This window comes from Charadrius vociferus, unplaced genomic scaffold (assembly GCF_000708025.1).
Source record: "Charadrius vociferus isolate BGI_N301 unplaced genomic scaffold, ASM70802v2 scaffold838, whole genome shotgun sequence".
Taxonomy (NCBI): Eukaryota; Metazoa; Chordata; class Aves; order Charadriiformes; family Charadriidae; genus Charadrius; species Charadrius vociferus.
Genome location: NW_009649487.1, coordinates 341,441 through 358,722, shown reverse-complemented (window position 1 = coordinate 358,722; position 17,282 = coordinate 341,441). Strand labels below are relative to the sequence as shown.

Genomic DNA, 17,282 nt, shown 5'->3' with positions numbered 1-17,282 from the left:
GAAGAAGGGATTAAAACATTGCTTCCAATTCCTACAGTTACAAGGTCGAAGCGTTCCCTGAACTCCATGCAACAAATAACGTTTCCAAAGCACAGTGAGGTGAACAACTAGGGACGTGAAAAGATTTTCTGTAGGAGAGGGGAGTTCCAGCGAACGAGAGCAGCGGGACGCTGGGCTGGGGCCAGTACCGCAGGCAGGGCAGGGGAACGCAGGGAAGCGGAAGGGGGTCAGCTGGAGAGCCCCTTACCTCAGCCCATTAACGATGTCCTTTGTTTTTCCAAAATAAATCTCATTCAGTGTACTTCTGATTTTGTTTTCCATGTCCTAGGGGAAAAAAAAAAAAAAAAGAAACCAGATCTTTAGTCTCGTCAGCTGTTTTCAGGAACGGTGCACTTAAACTCTTCTGTGTACCACGTGTGTTCATCTGGACGTACACCACTTCCCACAGCACGTCCAACCCAGCGTATTCCTACTATCTAAATTCTCACCGAAGGCAGTATGACCCCATCTCTCTGCTCTTATCAAAGAAATAAAGGCTGAGCGATATTCCTCTCCTCCCCTCCCCATTCATCGCTTGAGGCTCTGAGATTTCTGCACCACAAGAGGGCAGTTTCTGTCCAGTTATCAGTTTTTCTGCACTCAGCTGCAGAAAAGGAAAATGCATTTCACCCCAACCTTACTCTGTAATTTCCTGGCACTGAACAGACGACAAGTGGCACGTCAGTCATTTAGCGTAACCACCAGGTCAATAGCTTTGTGCTTGTGGGTCACTCTAAATTTTTGAGCTAGCCACTTGTTCATTAAAACCGCATGGCAAACCATTTTGAGAAAGACCTTGTAAATAAACAGCATTTTTTCATTAAGTCGCTTTCACTCAGGCCAAAAACTTAGAAAAAAGATCAAAAAAGTAATATCTGCCTTCCTTTCATTTCCCAGTTCCTTCAAAAAAAGCATTAGAGCATATTTTAGTTCAGAATTTCCTCCTCTCTTGCCAAAGTGGCTGTGAAGATCGAGGAAATCGAGAACACCTTCGTACAGGAGAGTACAATGAAAGAGCAAACTAGTGTTGCACCAGAGCCCTCCTGAGCAGCTAACACCGTCACATCCTTCCCTCATCGCGCTGAGCATGCGCGACTGACAGCTGCCAGGAAAACAATTCCAGTGGATTTAATGAGCACTTGATACACACTGAACTCTCAGGTAAAGGGACAGTTCTGTATGACACAACCTGACTTTAAATAATTCTGCCCAGAAGTGACCACGGTGGCACGAGGGTAGGAAATTGTTAAGGAGCTCTGAGGAAAGGACCACTTCTTTTACAGGAAAATTATTGTTGCAATGAGCAGGAGACAAAGTGCGGAGTGGAGTTTTTCTATCTACAAACCACTGGAAGACATGACAGGAGGAGTACCGAGCCATCAAACACTGAGCGACAACATCAGCGCAATTAGACTTGATACAATGTGAATAAGTAACTGGTTTGGAAAGACAAAAGGAAGCGGATGAGAAAATTCTTCAACATGGGACCAAATACAGGCAAGAGAACCTGCAGCAGGCTCACGCCGCGGTGGCTTCACAGCCCTTACCTCTACCAAGCGTCCAATATTGGCTATGTGCGGAGAGGAGTCGCTCACAGTCTCATCCTTCTCCATCTAGAAAGGAAAGACACAGGTCCATTGGTAACACGGGAATGTGACGGCAGATGCATGACAGCTTTCCTCATCAACAGAAGGGATGGAAGAAGTGGGTCTCAAAATCCTAGAGTAATGCTTCCTTCAGTGTGCAAACAGACCAGTAACGTACCGAAAAATTCCCCAAACCAGACAAAGGCTCACATCTTGATAACAGAAACGCAGTGTAATAAACCCCATGAATCAAAATAACCCCCTGCTGTCGATCCCTGGTGTAGACAGGCGCTACAAAATTGTCATTCCCTACCTACTAAGGAGCTGCAGGAGATCTACGGTAGCGAACACGTAACACGACAAGAAGCACAGTAGCACAGCATGTGGATATGAAAACAAGGTTGTTGTTGACGAGATGCACGCAGGGATGCTGCTGTCAGTTTAACAGCTGTGAACTACCCCTGCAAAACCAGCTGTTTCCTTTCATCTTCACCCCAAATGCTGCTTCCAACCACACGTGGGGCACATTCTCCATTCCCAGGATCTCCTGGCAAGACACCTTAGGCATTATTCACCTTCCAGTAGAGAGGGAAGGTGCAGAGAATACAAAAACCACAACTACCTGCAAGACTGGTGATGATTTAAACTACTGCAATAATACGGAGAGAGAAATTTCATAGTTTGTTGTTCTTTTGTCGTTTAGACCAAAAAGCCGAACAAACATTTACTTAACTGTTAGGAGGAAGGAGGTACAAAGCAGGGAGGATGGGGGGGGCAAGAAGACCACTGCCTTTTGCAGTAGAAATTCAGAGTTGGATCAACGTAAGTGTATAATGACACCATGCTCCTAGCGTGGTAAGTGAACAGGAGTCAGGTACCTGAACGAGGTGAGATTTTTCATCGCTGACATCAAAAAAATTGGGAGTTGGTACTGCAGAACGCAATACTTGATTTCTTTCATCGGACTTTGCCTCCATGACCTGTGCTAAGGAAACGACCATCTTCCCTAGTTCTTGAGATTCTGGCTAAACGCGGACAAGCTGTTGAACAATGAACAGTCCCAGGAACCTCAACTGATACAAGATGTGCTGAGATGGCACGAAAACAAAACCAGGAGAAAAATGTAGTGGGAAGAACAGTCTTCAAAGAGTTTTACTAATCCCACTGAATTCTCTTATCCATCTGTTCATATCCCTCCCTCAGGGTAGAGTTTAAAAATCTGGGCCAGCTACAGGTTTCTTCTAATAAGCCAAGCCTCTAACAGGCTTGGGGAAGCATGTAATTTAGTTGGAACCCCGAAGGCAAAAGATAACCTAGAAGAGGGGGAGAAAGAGAACAAGGACGTTTAATTTTTCCTTTAGATTGCAGTCAGATTGTTTACATGTAATGGAGACACGCTGCCTGGAGAACGGATCCAGTTGCAGTAGAGGGAGAGTATAAATCTGAACTACGCAAACACACACGTACACGTTACGGTGGGTTTGGGAACTATCAGCAAATTGACCAAATCTGGGGCAGCCGGGGAGGTGGCAGTGGGTCACTGACTTCCGCAGGCTCCCCACTGCGTCTCCTCCACACCTGGGCAGGCCGAGCTCATTGGTAAGCAGCAGAATCTGAAAATAGAATTATTTTTTCTGCAAAACGTATATTATTACATCTCCATAAAAACTGCTGCCAGAAGGAAAACATTTTTATATGCTATAGAAGCCCAGATGTTAGGAGAGGCTGTTTTAATGGGGTTCAGAGTCAGTAAGCAGCCATGTTATACAAACAGCAGAGTTGTCGGGATTTTTAAAGGTTCCTTCCGGTGGCTGTTACCGCACGGACCTAAGCAGAAAGCCTATAGCTGCTTAAATAAAGGGGTTAATTCGCTTTGAGGGGAAATTCCATTCTCTAAGTTGATGTTAACAAGCAGCTCATCTTCCCACTGTCGCTCCCCATCTGCCGTTGAGCTCAGCCAAAAACCTAACGCTCCACAACCAGCCAAGTCCCATCTCCATGGCTCAGTCGCTCCTCTCCCGTTCGAGATACGCGCCGCTTGGCTTCCTTGCCTCATTTCCCCAGCCATCTGCTGCGAGTCTGACTCAGAGGGAAACTCACTCTTCTGGGTATATTAAGCTCTCGATGGCTGGCTGGTCACTTCGGATGTTTCCTGCACGGAACAGAGCAGCTGTTTGGGCTTTCTGTAAACGTTATTTGGAGGAAGAGTTAATATGAAGAGATTAATCAAAGTTGGATAAACACTTTGGTTCATCGTGAAAGCGCCTAAAAATACAAGAAAGATAAGAAGGAAACTCATCCCCCCTTTTGCTCTGAAGAACTGGCGACAACGTCCACAGCTGCTCTGGCCGCGGAGTGACATGAAAATCTCTTTAATGAAACACAAATGGACGAATGAGAGCCAAAGGCTCCCAAGCCACCGGCAGTGGGCAGACTGAAGTCTCCAGGTGGAAAATATGTGGAATTATTTGGATATCAGTGAGGCAAAATTTGGCCTCTCTCTCCAACGCGTATTTCAAACTGTAACTAGATAAACAAAGGTTGCGAGCTCTACGGAGCTTGCAGCTTTGTAGAAATCAGCTGAGAACTTAACCTCATCCTTTCATGGCGTTCACGGATATTTACTCTAAGCAGTGTAACCAAAGATATCCTATATCCTTTACCAAATTATACATTCAAAACCATGAGCAAATCTGGGGACACTACATCAGTTCTATATGCCACTAGTCCATACGCGCTCAACCCTTCTACCCTCTCTTTTTCTGAACCAGCTATTACACAACTGAACCACTGTAAAATCCATACGTTCATGTGAAGCAGAAATAATTTCCCGGACAATTACTGTTCAGAACATCTCTGCTATCCTCTGCACCCCAAAATACTACTCGGGTAGCAATTAAAGAGACAGCGCCTCCAGGAAACCAGACAACTGCCGAGGGGGAGCTTAGGGATGGTGACAGCTACAACTTGAAGATCCCTCTGCTGGAAAAACGCTCCCCAACGCTCCGCTTAACGCTGCAACATCTGGAAGTCGGTGGGATAGGCCTTTACATGAAAGCTCAACTTGATGAAAATATACGACTCTCCTAATTGCAGAGCGCAAGCCTCGGAGGATTTACCTATTATGATAAATGGCAGAATGTCTCTGCGGGTGTTTTATTGAGCAGTAATATATCACAGGGCACATCTTCCCAAAACCAGGGAGAGCTCAGTTTCCAACAGATCAGCCTTCATCCAGCTCTGCAAAATGTTCCACCTTCACTAGAGAGTATTTCAAGTAGGAAAATCAACGCACATCTGCGCTGCTTTAATCTGAAATCCCAGGCTTCCTCCCCTTCCCACACCTCCGTACGTAAATAAACTATAGGTCTTGAGCCAACTTCTTTCTCAGCAAACTTGCACTTCCTCACAACGCTCATCCCGGCTTAGGAAACACACACGGGTTCTTTGTGCGTAACGGTATCTCCGAAAGGCACCTGTTAGTCTCGCTTTTAAGGAGGGGGCTCCAGAAATCTGTCCAACAAAGTGCAGTTTTGACTATTTGCCAGAAAACGGGAAGGCTACATCTACTTTGCATAAAGTGAAACAGGATCATACAGCTGCTCTTACCTTAAATAAAAGTGCTGCCTAATGAAACCTCAAAATTCAGCCAAAGCAATACAGTGCCGTGGCAAACGACACAAGTAATTCCAGTGTACACAAAGAGGACGGGACCTTAACGTCTGTCAGGGAGAAAACCATCTGCCAAGCATCTGGCTTGAATCGGGAGGGGGGCAGGAGTTACCTGCAGTCACTGGAGAACGCGCAAGTTAATTGAAAAGCTGCCGGCATTTCTCATTTCCCTGCAAGCGTTACTCCCTTTGTTGTAAACTGAAGGTAGCGTGTCCTGTCCTTTCCTCTCAGATGTACAGCACCTTAATCTGCGGCCCCTCGTCAAGGCAGACGGCGTGTGACACACCGATCGCTCCTTCCCTGTCCAAATTCCAGCCTCGGTCCTTGTAGTGACCGGAGCCTGCCGGTGTCGGGCGTGAGCTGGAAGTTACCTCCTCCATCCCAGCCTGCGGTGTGCCATCCCCGAGCTCTCCTGAGTCGCATCCCAGCTCGTCTCCAGAACAGACCGTCTGGAAGAGCACCCTTGTTTGGGCAACTGTAAAAACACAAGTTCTCTATCTGACACTGCATGCCTCTCGGGGCAGGACCCCAGCAAGGGAAGAAATGAAAAAAAAAAAATCAGCTTTCTCCTTCCAGTTCCACCAAAACCTTCTTCTATAACATCCTTTGGAGTCAAACCAGAGATGGCTACGCACACTCTGTCACTATTTATGGATAACAACATATATCACTAAAGATTAGAACAAAACCTTCATGAGGTGTCGTGGTTTGGGCCATGAGTGTTGTTCCATACAAAAGAACTGCTTAACAATGACTTAACGAAGCCTCCACTGTGGAGATGTCACTAAAGCTTTAATTCTACTGAAGTTTTCAGACCAAAATTATGATCTATGGATCTTACGTGAATTTCTCTCATCCTCTCAAGATAAAAGTTTATACATGCATATATAAATCAATGATGCACACACATAAATTACATAAAGAAATATATATCACTATACATATGGTATTTGTGTTGTATACTTGTGTGTGTATACACACACATTCCTCTATTGGATCAGGACAGAATCTGAAATCCTACATTTTAAACAAAACCAAAATCCCCAGCTCCAATCAGAACACATCAAGTGTTTATTTGAATTAGTCCATACTCCAGCTCTTTAAAAGAAACTTCCATAATTGAACTGATAAAGCAAACGCCTCAAGTTCTTACTTTGAAAACCACCAGGTAAAGTAAATTAAAGCTACGTAAAGGAGATTTTCAGCTTCCCAAAACAGGTTGAGCTCTCCGTCTACCATGTCTCTCCCTCTCTTCCCTTATTCTGTCCACTTACAAATGTAAAATTGTATAGTTACTTTCTCCTTATAAACAAATACAAAGACAACTCCTATTGTAGCACATGAAAAACGGCACCGGGAAAGCCACGGAACAGTAGTAGTTCAATGAATTGGAAGAGATACGTCAATTCTCGGTGTATGACATTAAAGTAGAGACAGGATGGGGACATGACCTCTAAGTAATATCTACCCAGAAGGTAACATCAGATGGCCCCAAGCCAGGTGTGAGAATATTCAAACGCGATGTCTTGGAGGGAGAGAGAGAGAGACAGGATGGGGACATGACCTCTAAGTATTATCTACCCAGAAGGTAACATCACACGGCCCCAAGCCAGGTGTGAGAACATTCAAACGCGGTGTCTTGGGAGGGAGAGAGAGAGAGAAAAAATTATTCTTAGAAATTCAGCGCAACATTTAGGAATAGCCTAAGTGGGAACCTTGTAGTAACAAGAGTCTGGGGACATTCAAGAAATGCAAAGACAAGTTTTTCCAAATAATCCTGATAAAGGCAACAACCCCTCCCCATGTTTGTGTCTGATGCAGGGCAACAACATTTCACCACTGGGAAATGACAGCAGAGAACAGCTATTTCTGGACTCTTACTTCGAGACCCAAGCTCAGCGCTACCACGTTGTCCACTCACAGCAGAACAGACAGGTTGCTTGATTACTTGCACCAAGTGTAATCTGCAGACCTTTGGAAGGGGAATTACTGAGCAAGTGTTTCCATATGAAGTTGCAAACGCTCCCCGCAGCATTTCAGAGCGAGACATGCCCAGCTCTTCGTCGCTGCCAGAGGTGGCGAATGAGGTGGCATTACATGAGCTGTTCCTCTGCGCCTGCTCCGGGCCACCAACTTAATCATTCCAGTCATCACTCGAAAAATACCCGATTTGCAGCTACGAGGCGAAACTGGTTTCAAAGTAATGGCTCTCAACAGACTTCCCTTTCAAAGCATCGAAAGGTTCTCTCTGCCATCAGTTTATAAGCCAGGATATTACAAAGCTTGTGAACACTTCAAAAGCTTCCACTGAAACACAAGGACATCTGCTATTCACATTTTAGGATCAAAGGTGGGCAAGCAACTTAAACGTTGAGTTGACCAAAACCATGTACAATTTACTACGGACAAAATTATTTCAAAGTTATGGTTAGGACATCAGATTACCGATATCGTCACGGTAGAACTGTAACGTACTATTCGACAGATTACCAAAATCTACTTTCGGGGTCTGTTTGCTGCGGGCTGTATAAAAAGCCTACCAAAAAGTAAAAATAAAACCTCTTCTCCGTAGGCGATGTGGCAAACTGGATTCACAGCAAAGTAAAAGCCTTGCACTTGGGAGTTTAGTCCAGCTACAGCTAAATAAATGGCTCAGGACAACCAGCTGCTCCTCACGTAGCATACCTCAAGGCAGCATGAAGATTTTCGTTTTCTGCCGTGGATTCTGACGAAGCCTGTCCCGTTAAGCCTACTATGGCATCCGCAAACAGAAAATCTGCAGCCCAAAGCTAAATTCTGAAACTCAAGTTTCCATTGTTTGTGCAGAAGCAGTGCATCATTACCCCAGTGGCTTTTTTATGGTTACTTACATTGGAAGCAGGCCCCTGCTTTAATGCATCACATATGAATTAAACGATCTGCCGTTAAAATGATGACAGAAGCATGAATCTCCCCGCTAAAGCTTAGAGAGTGAAAGTCAAACTAAACAAGGCCCAGCAGTTCAGGCCAAGGTGTACTGAGGACACCCATTCTCAACAGACTCTTGTTTTCCTTGGCACGGCTCTCACGCACCAGAAGGCCACGGCCAGAGTCAAGCCCTTGGCCTCCACTTCACAGCTATGATTTAAAGTATTAGGACGGCCTGTGATTAAATATTTGTCCGGGTCACCATAACTCGGGTGTAATTACTGCAAACATTTTAAAAGAGTACGCAATGCTCAAAACAGTCTCCAGATGCCTTTTTTCCCCCCCTCCCTGCTTTTCCATCAGCTTCTTCTGTAAATCAACAACGTGGAAAGAAAAATCACCTATGTCTAGGGCAAGCTTCTGCGCCTGCAATACTAACAATTTCAGTTCCTCTCTGCAATCACAGAGCCTTCTTTCCTTCGCCTGGCTCGAACCTGTACAAAAACATGGAACTGCTTAACAGAGTCTGCATTGTCCTTTGTATCGAAAGCAACAGTCCGCCCTGGGAAGTCTCATAAAGGAGTTTTAGCTCCTGCCAATCTCTCTAGTCACTCATGACCATACAATATGCCTCCTGTCCTCCAGAGTTTATTACTCCGCTCGAGTCACCGATTTCCACAGGCCAGATCTTAAGCAACCGCAATTCAGCAGCAGCACGCAGCAGGGAGACGGCAGCCTTCAGCAGGTGGCTGGGGCAGGAGCACCTTCACCCCGTGGAGTCAAGTCAAGTCCAGCAGATTCTGCTGTCAGAGAGTGAGACAGCAGCACGGCCTGAACCCGCATCAGTCTGGCACCTCCCTTGCGAAAACTGGCACTCTCAAGAGGAACGCAAAGTGATTAACACTGGCACAAAACCCCCAAATGGTTAGAATTTTTTTTTTTTATTTTAGATTTTTTTTAAAATCGGTGTCCTGGTAGTGCAGGAGGAAAATGCTAAAGGAGGACACTAAAAGATAACTGAAGTCTCTACGAACAGAAGAATCCTATAGTCAACGGAAAATACCAGTTCATTCATGGTGGCCTACCTGGCTTCTAAAAGAGACGTAACAAGAGAGGTCATCTTGCAGTTTTATAATCCTTTTTGAATTTTCCAGTATGAAAGTGGGCAAATCTTACAGATAAAAATATCTGTCCGGGTAACACATATGGAAATGTAAAAATTTAAGAATACCAAAAGAAAACCCAAGCCTTAAAAGCAAGTCTAAACTCTTACTGAATGCTTTCTATTTTTAATTGAAAGCTATACTGCCACCAAGCAAAGTTCAAGGGGCTTGCTGCTAATTACACGCTTCGGCATCAACGGTTTCACTGGGCTGCATACGCAGCAGGAGAATAGATGCTTATACAACACCTCACAAAATCAACTTTTTGTTCCCGACTGGGGCTACTGGGTATATAAATAAGGCTACTGGGTATATAAATAAGGAAATAAGGAAGGTCTGCGGCGCAGGCCCATGCCCATACACACACGTACCTGTCTGGTAAGGCTCCCTCCAAGGTTCATGGTACCAGAACCGGTTTTATTAGTCTGCAGCCACAGCATCACTGTGGAGGTCAGCTTGTAATGAGCCGTGCGACCACTGGATTTCTCCTAGAAGTGGAAGGATAACAAAAAGGATAGAGACAAAAGGTTAAAATCCCTCCAAAAAAACTAAACGGTGGCTGGCCCCAAAAACCCTAAGAGCCACAGGACGTATAACTCCACTCATGTAGCACACTCTGTTTTGTAAAAACAGCTGTAAGTGTGTACATTACCCTAATTTTTCAAAGCAAATCTAGTTAGAGCAATTTAACCTCCTATTACCTTGGTTTTATTAGCTAATTAGTGATATTTATCTGTAGACCTTTATGTTAAAAAAAAAAAAAAATCATCTCAGGATCACATGCACAGAAAGTAACATACTTTCAATTCTTCTGGGATTCTTTTTGATTACCGCCCTGACTTATCTCTATCCAAATTGCTTCAGGGAATTTTCAAAAATTAACAGGGGAAAGAAGTTTACAGCCCCTAACACAATATTGCATTGTTCAGCGGAACACCTGTGCTCGTTAATTGTCTGGAATTAACTGGGTTTTGTTTTCACTTAGGAGTATCAGCTGCCCCAGAGGCTGTACCTGAACCTCCACCACGTGGATGGAATCCCAGCATCCCTTAATCTTCTTTGATCCATCTCCAGCTTTCTTAATGAGGATCACCCCGGCAAAACCATGATCCAGATCCCAGAGGTAGACAGAGGAGACTCCACCTTCAAAATACCTGCAGGACGCAATCCAATAGGCATGTTAAAAGTGAGCAGGATCCAACCCACAGTCACATATCAATAATAATCTTAAGCAGAATCTCTATATCCTGGTAAAGTTTGGGTTGGTTTGGTTTTTTTTTTCAGACAGCACACTCTCACCAGTTCCATACCTCGAAACACAGCAGTTTAAATCATTTTATAATAGAGACTTTAATTACAAAAAACCTGCACATTTCTCCAAAGGAGAATAAAAGTTGAGTGAGGAACAGAGCTAGTTACAGATTTCTACAGTACTTGAGCAAACAATTCCTCTGATTCCAATTAACTGTAACAGCTGGTAAAAGCACAAGCTACAAAGCAGGCTGAGGGTAAGGCTTTATTTTACAGTTTGGGGTTGGGTTTGGTTTTTGGTTGTTTGTTTTTTTTTTTTTCCTCCTTTTCTCTCGCTATTGGGAAAGTCTGGAAGTTCTTTACAACAAAGTCCGCTAATTAAGACAAAAGGGAGCAAGCAAGTAGCTTTATGCTGCTGTCTCAAAGGTTCGTGTGAAGCTGACTTACTGATTTATTGCAAATAGAGTTGAACTGAAACCAAGGTTCTTAGAAATGAAGGGACGCTGTTGAGGGTTCCGTGTTATTCCAGCTTCAGATATGGTATACAATAGAGAGTAGATTACCTAAATCTCAGGTTACTTGTAGCAAAAAAATACACTCTAAGGAAACTACCAAAGCAGTAAGATTCGCAGAACTCTCCTCCTTTATAACACTAGCGCTAGGCTCCTTACGTGCCAGATGAAATACACACTTTAAAATAATGGTAAACAACCGCAGACTGTAGGAAGGAAGACGCACAAGAAATAATACTGGCTTATAGGAAACTGAAACCGTAACCCACAGCGTTTTACCTACTGTTTCCATTCTCAAGTTACCAAACAGCCACAAGGAGTATCACGCAAAAGGGACTACTCTTTCATGGCACACAACTCAGATCTCAGTGATGAACTCATGCTGCACAGAATTACCATCTCCTTCAAAGAGCTATGTACGGGAAGGAGGAAAGGCAACTTCAGCTGAGCCAGAAGATCAATGACAAGATGTTTCAGCAGTCAGACATTTCTATTCTGTTCTGAGCACCTACTGCCATTCTGCAGGTACATCCGTAAAGCAGACAAAACACCTGGGAATTCATTGTCTGGAGGAGAGCAAAAGCTCATCATCCAAAACCACGAGGAGCTGCTGTGATTGACAGTTCCCAGCAGCTAAGCTGGGAGAGTCACACAGATTAAACCATTCTGTGTTCCTGCCTCTTACTGTCACGAGCGAGACGAGCGCACAGATCTGCAAGTGACTGCATGTTTCTGCTCTTCTGCAAGGAAGGCAAGTATCACTCATCGCCAACACGAAAAACGTGTTGAACCCTCCCACCTTCATACCCCCCTCCTTTCCAAACGCGACCCTGCCAGTTGTTAATGGCACTTAAGATTCAATTTACTCTGCGTTTTAGACTTTATGTATTAGCTTGGAGTACTGCAGATTCAAGAACACTAACCCATCCTTTCTACAAGTTGGGAGAAAAGATATTGGAAAGTCAACGCAAACAATGGAGATAAGTTTCAACAGATTCTCTGCACTTACAGATCAGTGCAGTACGCTCTTTCCAGAAGGCAGAGTCACCAGAAGAGCCCCAATTCTTTTTAATTGCATGCATCCGAGTCCGTATCAAAACCAATGCTGACCCCAGGAGGGGTATGTGATTTCATATTAACTCACCACATCATTTCATTCTTAATGGGTGACTACTGCTACTCACCACCAAGCTTCGCGTGGGCATTTAAGCAACCAACGCGTACAGCACTGTCCTGTGACATTTGTCAAGCCTCTAATAATGTACCGTTAAAAAACCAAAACCCCTTTGCTCTGCAGGCACGCTAAAGCCAGACTTCCAGCAGGCAATTTAAACCTAACAAACCAACAAACACCCTTTTTATATCCCCTGGGGAATTCACACATGGATTTTAGTTAATGCAGTAAATGGGAATTGCAGTCCCGCAGTGCACCTCCATCCCAATCTAAGTGACCCTTCTTTTGACAAAAGGGCAGAGTGAATCAAAGGCCAGAGAGCAGAAGCTATTGTCCACTTCCACAGCAAGTTTGCTTAAAAAAAAAATAAAAAAAAAATTCATCCATAGAATAAGTGAATTCACTCAAAATGAACTGGCAGCCACTGAGAATATTACAGCGCGTACAGACAGTTTCCCCATTACCCACTTTATGAGCTTGCTATGAGCATGAAACGTTAATTAAGAGAGGGACCGAAACAAGGTTTTTGGAAATTTATTCTTACCTACCGTACTTTGATCCTAATGACATGAAACAGGAAAAAAATAATTTTTATGTGGTTCACCTTTATGAGATTTTACATAAAGGCTTTTGTGGGTATTTTAAGAATGTGCTAAAATGTTGTCTGAGACCACATAAAACCATCTGAAGAACCTCCCGCCAGAACTAACAGTGCACACATGGAAACGCTTTAACTTGCCTTTGTGTATTTAATGAATCAAATATAGTATTAATATTGTTTTAAATACCAACATGCTATTTCAATAAAGTCTCTTTGCCATAGCCAGATCCAGTATCTTGAGACTCAAACAACAATGCCAGTGATTGAGCCATTACGAATCCAAGGCACGCCGGGATATATATTAGCCAAAGCCTCCTCTGTGCTTCAGCAATATATAATCACTTCAAAATTCACTCGTTCTTCATGGGGAGAAAATATAGATCACCAATCACTACATTAGGTTTCCCCTTTCCTCACGCAGCAACTAAAACGCCGTGAAGTGGGATTTCTGAAGACTATCTAAGCGCAGGAAAGCTGTGTTCGGAGAGGGGAACATTCCTTGAAACCTGTTTTCTTCAAGAAAAATAAAGAAGTGCTACAGGTTAATTGGCTGCTACATAATAGAAAACTGGATGACAGACAGACCGGTAGGAATTTAAATCTACATTCATGAACTTGGATTTGCTGCAAGAAGGCTGGACGACCTCCAAGAAACCCCTTCACCACAGATTAAAAAGCAGCACTTATTAAAATCCAAGCAGGAGAGGTAACCAGCTTGGAAAAAGGTTCCTGGAAGGCATAAGTTGGTATCTTCTCTGCTAAAGGAATGGATGGGCAAACCAGAGGCCAGGCCCATCAAAGTCACATGAAGTAGTTGCAGCAAAACACTTTGAAAGCACTACACAGCTCCTGGATCGAACATCATTTGCTTTGATCGCCCGTTCTGGACAGTCCTGCTCGTGGTACGTTATCCTCCTGCACCACAGCCGTCGTAAAAGGTAATTTGACTTCTTTAGAAGCTCAAGTCCTCTCCCAAAGCATCCAAGGCCCAGCACAAAGCAATCGGCAGATGCTTTTGAGGTGTACAAGAGGTCTGATGTATGAGGAAAACTCCAATTCGTATTGGGGTACCCCAGAAACATCCCCAAAGGATAAACCATTTTCGAAGGACAGCACTTCAAAGCAAAGCCCCCGATCCTCTTCTGCTGAAGGACACAGATCTCTCCAGGACATACTCTTGGGTTTACCTACAGACAAAAGTTTGTTATAAAACGACGAAAAAGCATAGCCTTATGGTTGTCATGTCCCTTTATTAACAACCAAACCACTGCCAAATGACATCCCCGTCCTCTCCGAGCACAGCCAGTGTTCCTCCATCTCTGGTAGAATGCCTTTTTATGAAGTTGCCCAGGAAGGTGACTAAAAGGCACAAGGCCCAACATAATCATTCATTCTCTTTACAAAATTCAGAATAGCATTTCACTCAAAATCAATTCTAGTTTTAAGTCACGATCAAACACTTAAGTTCGATATCTGTTACTCGTCAACCACAGAACTCCTGGAAAAAGCTGTTTTATACAAAAAATGTCACACTTAAGACTGACCTACTTTATGAATGCAAGAATAAAAGAAAATATTTAAGCTAAGAGTGATCCAAGGCTTTATGAAGTGTTTGAAGTCTAAGCGGGTGGAGACACAGGATGGAAACTTGTTTAAGGAACTCGAACTGTATCCATGAAATAGGGAGACTGTGGCCAGAACAAAGCCGTAACTTCAAGAGGGATGTGATAGGGGAGGAAATCCCCCAGCTTCCAGCACAGACCTCAAGAAAGGAGGACAGATTAATCACTTTGTTTCACCACTAAAGGACGGATCAGAAAACGCACCGTAACTTTCCCGATAGCACTCTGCTTCTCGGGAGCCTTGCAAATGAATGCTGGACCCTACATAGAGAAAATGAGTTTCCACCCCACAGCAATAAAAACAAGCTATGACTTTCAATTACACTTCAGAACCAAATCACTCATCCATGAAAACACTTGTATATTTTCCAGTGAGTAACTGAGAGCCAGAGACACTGGGTGGGTTTTTGTATCTGGCTTATGGCTCTCGCAGCGCTAAGCCACAAACCCCCGATGCCAAAGTACCAATACCTGGAACCTCAGGCTGGCTATGCAAACCTTCAAAAGAGTTGCAGAGTGTTTCAAACTGGCTCGTTTAAAGTAGCAAAACATATATTTATCTTTTTTTTTTTTTTCCCCCTAAAGGTTGCATAGCTATTTCTTCCAGCTACAAAAGTTCAGCAAAGGAAGGGAAATGTCTCCATCTATTTAGATCAACAGACTTCTAAGAAATCTGCCATTTAAAAAACCTACCCCAAAGGAAAATACTGAACATTCAGCTACAAGTGCTTTTACAAGAGTGACAACGACTAAAGTCACAATCCGAGGAGCCAGTGCCTAACAGCACCCCAAAAACTTTACCGAAAAGACTAGGTGAGGAAGCAGACATTTCAACTATTATTAAAACAGATGACTGTAACGGCAACTGACTTGGCACAATTTTCACCGAGCCCTTCCTCTGCGCCTGCACCCTGTCATTTCAAACCAGCATAGAAATAGCGACAGAAATATGAAGGAAGTAGCAAGTTTCGGCAACCCATCCTCCACCAAACCCACAACATTGCTAAGGTGCTTATTCAAATCACCTGCGATCCTGTACCTCAAGTGAGGGGAAAACAAAAAAGTCTTCGGGACAACAATCGAGAGATGAGAGTTGTCACTAAATAATTCCGGTGCCTGTGTCCTCCATGCAGCTTTCTAGTAACGAGGCGCACGGGCCTGGTCTCGAAGAAACGGGACAGGTCGGTACCAGGAACTAACCAGGACTTAACACTTCTCCCACTGGCGTGAGTACAGCTGACTTACAATTCCTCTCTCCCTCCTTCTCCGGTCTCAGGAGCGCAACTGTGTAACACCTTCAGAACCTTACGTAAATACTTAAAATGAAGAAGGTAAAATGTTTGTGTATTTAGACCAGCTGTTTTTCACCACAGTTTATGAACACAGCCCAAAGTATGCTTGTGGACTCTCTACAGGTATTTTACAGAAATTCTTTCCAGCGTACACAGGTGCAAAAATCCCTCGAGCAAACATACCAATCCGGTTAGGTATGTGTAACTTTAATGCCAGTTGTACTTAAAAGCACACATCTGGACCACGGTGGGATGACTCAAACTGCGAAGCAGAGTTGTGAAGTGCAAGAACTCTGCAAGAAAGGAAAACAGTATCCAAACAATGGGATCCAGAAGGCTAAAAATCTCCCAGAACCTCCCATTTTGTGCTAATACCTTTCATTATTTAAAAAAAAATAAAAATGCATATTGCTCACTTTTTCCTTACCATCCAATTGCTCCTGGCAGATGCAAACTAATGACCAAATCCCTCTTGAGAAGTCACCTGGAAACAGTTCCATTAGCCACCTAATAAGCAAGACAATGGGTCACTTTGTAACATGTCCAAACGCGTAACCGGTTCATTAACTACCAGGAAGCGCCGACTGCTTACAAATCTTTCACCCGTACCCATCCGTTGCACCAGCGTGCTCCACAGAGACAGCCCACTGCTTCACCCACCGACAGTCTGACACATTTTAGACTCTGCCAGCCAGAATTCAAATACGGGTAGGAAGGGGAAAGACAGCAGCAGAAGTCTCTTGTGTCATGTATTAAGTTTGCCAAAGTCTGCACACACTACAGATTTCATGTCACGCACTTCTTTCTTCGAAGAGGCATATATCAGCTATGCCACGAGGTGGCTATTATTGCAGTTACTCTGTCTTCAATTTTCCATCATTAAACCACTGTGCATTTGTGAGAGCAGGAGGTAAATTTCTGCAAGAACAGCCGTGTGTTATTAGAGATAATCAGTTCTAAAATTCCAAATCATAATAAATTGAGATTTTTAAATTTAGTCTCACTGCATTTTTCAAAGCATGTAAGTAATTTCTTACTAGGGATTTAAAACCTTCAGAGAACTGTGTTTGAGGACAGTGCTGCATCATCAGTGCTGACCTCCTAATACAAGCCTTCCCTCTCCAGCGTTTGGATTTTATGTAATCAAAGAGAACCGTGGGAACCCAAGGGAAAAACTCCTCCTCCGCTGAAAATCTCCGATTCAGAAGATAAGAATGTAGTCTGTACAGAGCTGCTCCAAAATGAAGCACCCAAAGAAAGGGGGGAAAAAAAATCAGATGAAAAGCAACTAATTTAGTGTTCACAGCATGACAGCATGCTTGATTTTTTCCTCTCTTCTTCTAAGTTTGCTCTAATCAGTGTAATACATATCAACAACTTCAATATTGATTCTGTTTTGAGTTTTGAGCTGCCCGTGGGCAAGTTAAGGAAGGGACCCCAACACTGCTCTGTTTACTCTTACA

The 17,282-nt window shown here is 43.7% G+C and overlaps 1 protein-coding gene across 2 annotated transcripts in view; it reads right to left on the bottom strand.

Annotated features, from left to right (window-relative positions):
• Nucleotides 1-17,282, bottom strand: part of CAPZB (capping protein (actin filament) muscle Z-line, beta) — a 61,914-nt gene that overhangs the window by 4,017 nt on the left and 40,615 nt on the right. For both annotated transcript variants that reach the window (XM_009889969.1, XM_009889972.1), the window contains exons 5-8: nucleotides 10,380-10,521; nucleotides 9,739-9,855; nucleotides 1,587-1,652; nucleotides 248-324 (exon numbers count right to left, since the gene is read on the bottom strand). In XM_009889969.1, the coding sequence (XP_009888271.1) occupies nucleotides 248-324; nucleotides 1,587-1,652; nucleotides 9,739-9,855; nucleotides 10,380-10,521 (402 nt within the window). The remainder of the gene's footprint in view (nucleotides 1-247; nucleotides 325-1,586; nucleotides 1,653-9,738; nucleotides 9,856-10,379; nucleotides 10,522-17,282) is intronic.